This window comes from Sinocyclocheilus grahami, unplaced genomic scaffold (assembly GCF_001515645.1).
Source record: "Sinocyclocheilus grahami isolate Dianchi unplaced genomic scaffold, SAMN03320097.WGS_v1.1 scaffold444.1, whole genome shotgun sequence".
NCBI lineage: Eukaryota > Metazoa > Chordata > Actinopteri > Cypriniformes > Cyprinidae > Sinocyclocheilus > Sinocyclocheilus grahami.
The window spans coordinates 850708-854884 of NW_015505623.1; the positions used below are offsets into that span (position 1 = coordinate 850708).

The 4177-nt window shown below is 38.2% G+C and overlaps 1 protein-coding gene across 1 annotated transcript; it reads right to left on the reverse strand.

Annotated features, from left to right (window-relative positions):
• Positions 1–824: 824 nt before the first annotated feature.
• Positions 825–3809, reverse strand: LOC107552249 (selenocysteine lyase-like). Its single transcript, XM_016234106.1, has 10 exons — positions 3768–3809; positions 3511–3694; positions 3176–3303; positions 2731–2892; positions 2537–2643; positions 2379–2415; positions 2067–2150; positions 1822–1924; positions 1427–1502; positions 825–1018 (listed from the first exon to the last, which is right to left on the reverse strand). The coding sequence occupies exons 1-10, from the start codon at positions 3807–3809 to the stop codon at positions 865–867; spliced, it is 1077 nt and encodes a 358-aa protein (XP_016089592.1). The 3' UTR covers positions 825–864.
• Positions 3810–4177: the final 368 nt, after the last annotated feature.

Consider the following 4177-nt stretch of genomic DNA (forward strand, 5'->3'; position numbering starts at 1 on the left):
GGGCAAATATTCTGTGGACTGATGAGACAAAAGTTGAACTTTTTGGAAGGTGTGTGTCCCGTTACATCTGGCGTAAAACCAACACAGCATTTCATAAAAAGAACATCATATCAAGAGTCAAATATGGTGGTGGTAGTGTGATGATCTGGGGCTGCTTTAAAGCTTCAGGACCTGGACAACTTGCCATAACTGATGCAACTATGGATTCTGCACTCTATCAGAAAATCCTGAAGGAGAATGTCCGGCCATCAGTTTGTGACCTCAAGCTCAAGCGCACTTGGGTTCTGCAGCAGGACAATGATCCCAAACACACCAGCAAGTCCACCTCTGAATGGTTCAAGAAAAACTAAATTAAGGTTTTGGAGTGGCCAAGTCTAAGTCCGGACTTAAATCCGATTGAGATGCTTAAACAGTCCATTCATGCTCGAAAACCCTCCAATGTGGCTGAATTAAAACAATTCTGCAAAGAAGAGTGAGACAAAATTCCTCCACAGCGATGTGAAAGACTCATTGCCAGTTATCGCAAACACTTGATTGCAGTTGTTGCTGCAAAGCGTGGCACAACCAGTTATTAGATTTAGGGGGCAATTACTTTTTCACGTATGGTCAGGTAGGTTTGGACAGCTTTTTTCCCTTAATAAAAGAAATCAATTTTTAAAAACTGCATTTTGCAGTTACTTGCATTATCTTTGTGTAATATTAAAATGTGTTTGATGATCTGAATCTTTTAAGTGTGACAAATGCAAAAAATTACAAAAAAAGGAAGGGGGCAGAAATCTTTTCACACCACTGTATGTATGTATGCATGTGTGTGTGTGTATATATATATATATACAAACATAAGCAGGTACAATATCCATGGTGCTAGTTCATCCGCTCCAGTTGCTCTACGGTGTCTCTCAGATCCTCCACGACAATGTCCACATCTTCACGGGAGGTACTTCTACCCACACTGATCCTCAAAGCGTTGGTAGCCACATGATATGGAATCCCACAGTTTAGAAGAATATGGGAAGGTCTAAGGAAATGAAAGCACATAACAAAATTGCAGCAAAAAGCATTAAGGATTTTCCATGCTCTGCTCCATCTAGAGCACAGTTAAGTGCACAAGCCTTTCAAAGTATACACTACTCGGTGTGATCCAGAATAGATGTGTTCAGCTACTTTTGATTTTGAGTGCTCTAATTATTTAAAAACCTAAAAATTGTATCCTCTGCCAGTAAGCATCATTAGTATGTATATTTTTATATATATATATATAAATTGTTAAGCTATATTTTAGTATTTCAAATATACATACATACATACATACATACATACATAAGGGGTTCAATGGGCCGGATTTCACACAACACTGGTGAAAATTCACACCTGTACTTATACAAAAAACTTTCAAACGTTTTCCTTGTAAGTACAGATGACTTACTGATCTCCTCTGTCTGAGTGGCAGGCAGCACCCACACTGGCCAACAACCTCCTACAGGTGGACAGCACTCTACGTCCTACAGCAGGGGGGAGTCTCATCAATTATTCACAAAAGCTTTTACAAATCTGCAGGGTCAAGACCTGACCCATTTCTGACCAACACGTGTGTAAAAACAAACAAACAAACAACAAATAAATTAAAACTTCACTGATGTTGTTTTAGGAAATTTCATTAAATCAAGCTTAAATATATCATATCTGTGATGAATATTTAATGTACATATGTGCACTACACATGTAAGTGACATTGTGCACCTATAAATATCAGTATGTACAAACATATTCAATTCATGTACTATGACAAATTGCAAGGTTGGAAAATGGCCATTCACTCACCTTGAAGTCCCCTTCCCAAAATGGACACATTGCATGTGTTGGGCAAAATGTCTGAGCCAGGAAAATGGCTGTTAAAACGAATCGTATCTTTTCCAAAGACAGCCTAAAATTTTCAATGCAATAAAAAAAGAAAAAAAGAATAATAAATACACACAAAAAAAGAAATCTCTATATAAATACAGGCTACATTTAATGTCCACTGAAACATTTGTACCAGTCAGCTATAAGGCAGAAACAGGACTTACAAGCAGCTTCTGCTCCAGATAACATCGGATGTCCAGGAAATGGGCTTCATACTCTGCTAGATTTGAACTTACCAATTCTGCAGCCTTTTCCCAAAAAAAAAAAATTATGTAAAACAAATTTGCATGTTACAAGCTTAGGCAACATAGCACTGAAAATAATTATTTTTTACAGTTATACATGTACAAACAGTCACCTTACTACCATAAATAAATAAATAAATCTAGTTACCCATGTTACATGTCCAAACAGTCAACTTATTCTAAAAATTAGGTAAGAAATAAATGACGCTTATGATACAAAGTGGGTTTTACCTTTCCCAGACCGGCTATCATTGCTGTATTCTCAGTTCTGAGAAATAAAGAGATAACAACAGTATTGATTTCAGAGTCAGTAACATACTTGTTTTAATTCTGTTCAATAATTAATCACCTATACATGAAACCCCATCACACAATAAACCATGTCATACCCTGGTCTGAAGTTGCACTCTTGTCCTCCTCCAAAAAACAGAGGGTAAACCGGGGTTGTGGTTCCAGGATCATTCACAAACAAAGCGCCAATTCTAGGGCCATAAAACTGAAACACAGCATTAGCAGGATTGGCATCTCTAATTTTCTTTGTTTGGAGAGATATGATATATCAACAGCATCTCTTGTTACTTACCTTGTGTCCTACAATGGTAATATAGTCTACTCCCAGCTCATGTGCATCCACTCGTATCTTTCCAATAGCCTGTGCTGCATCGGTGTGCAGGAGGATTTTGGGAGCCGATGCTGCCCTCTGTTTGTTTACTTCCCTCACCCTCTGACAAATATTCTTAATTGGCTGTTGAAAGGAGAATCCCATTGGTTACTTTAAGTGTTTATGCTAAATCATGGCCGAAAAAACTACTGTATTTTTATTGGCAAAGCAAAAGTTAAATAGCCATACTGTGTCTACAATGTAAGTTAATCTTTATTAACATCATGTTTATGAAATGTTGTATAAAAGCAATATCACGCTCGCAATTAAGCCTCGTCCCAATGGCCAAAACACAGTTGTGTGATTGTTTAACTATATGAAATAGTCCAATACATCACTGGGACTGTTGTCAAGGCAACATTCTCACCATAATGATGCCCGTCTCATTATTGGCCAGCATGATCGACACCAAGGAGGTGGTGGGACGAATCGCTGCAATGACATCCTCAACCTCCACCCGTGCCGTAACCTTGGAAACGGGCACAAATGTGACATCTACAACGAGAATTCAATCAGGTCAAATCAGAGCACAAAGATCTTTAGTCATATTCATATTTTAAAACAAATAGCAAAGGACACGTTTTGGATGCAATATTCCCAGTTACAGGAGTACAATGAAGTGATACCCACTTTCTCAAGCTAAACCTTTGGAGAAAAATGCCTCCATTTAAAGTTTTAGACATAAAACCCAGGTCTGCTAACCTGCTTTGCCCTCTTTTAACAAGTGTTTAGCTGTGAGTTTGATGGAGTCATGCTCTACATTGGAGATGATAATATGGGGCAGGGAGCCGCTTCCATTTAGCTGCTTGCTGTTTGTGCCTCCCTCTGCAGAATTCTTGCTCTTTCTGAAGTGCTCCACAGCTGTGTGAAACACCAGATTATTGGCCTGAAAGTCCAGGAGAAAAAGAGAGCTAAATAAAGATAAAGTGAAAGTAAAGGTCCTTTCACACGACTTTCACCAGGGATTCAACGCACCTCTCAACACAAGCGGCATGCACCATTAGGACAGACACATAAAGGGTTACAGATAGTGTTACAATGTTAAAAGCTGTTCACACCAGCATGAATGTTTGGCATGATTTAGTCAGATTTTCTCATGAGATTTGTCTGAAAATCTCAGATGAAAAAGAAAGTACCCCGGTTACTCCAGGACACAAAGCGGCATGTATCATTATGTTTCTGATACTCGCTTGTCACAGAAAAGAATTGAAGTCAAACAATTATACAGTACTGTGCAGATGCCTTCAGCTATTAGTATTTCACCAACAAAAAATGGTTTTAAGTCAGTTACTTCTATCTTTTGCTTTAGTGTGTCAGTAGGAAATGTCAGTTTACATTTCCAGACATTCCTTTTACCATTAAAAGTAAT

Excerpts from the sequence above, each read along its gene's own strand:
- LOC107552249 (XM_016234106.1), bottom strand. The coding sequence starts at position 3,809 with ATGGTGCATGCCGCTTGTGTTGAGAGGTGCGTTGAATCCCTG. Across the intron at positions 1,503-1,821 it reads TTTGGGAAGGGGACTTCAAG|GACGTAGAGTGCTGTCCACC; the intron begins GTGAGTGAATGG and ends CCCCTGCTGTAG. Across the intron at positions 1,019-1,426 it reads CACTCAGACAGAGGAGATCA|ACCTTCCCATATTCTTCTAA; the intron begins GTAAGTCATCTG and ends TCATTTCCTTAG.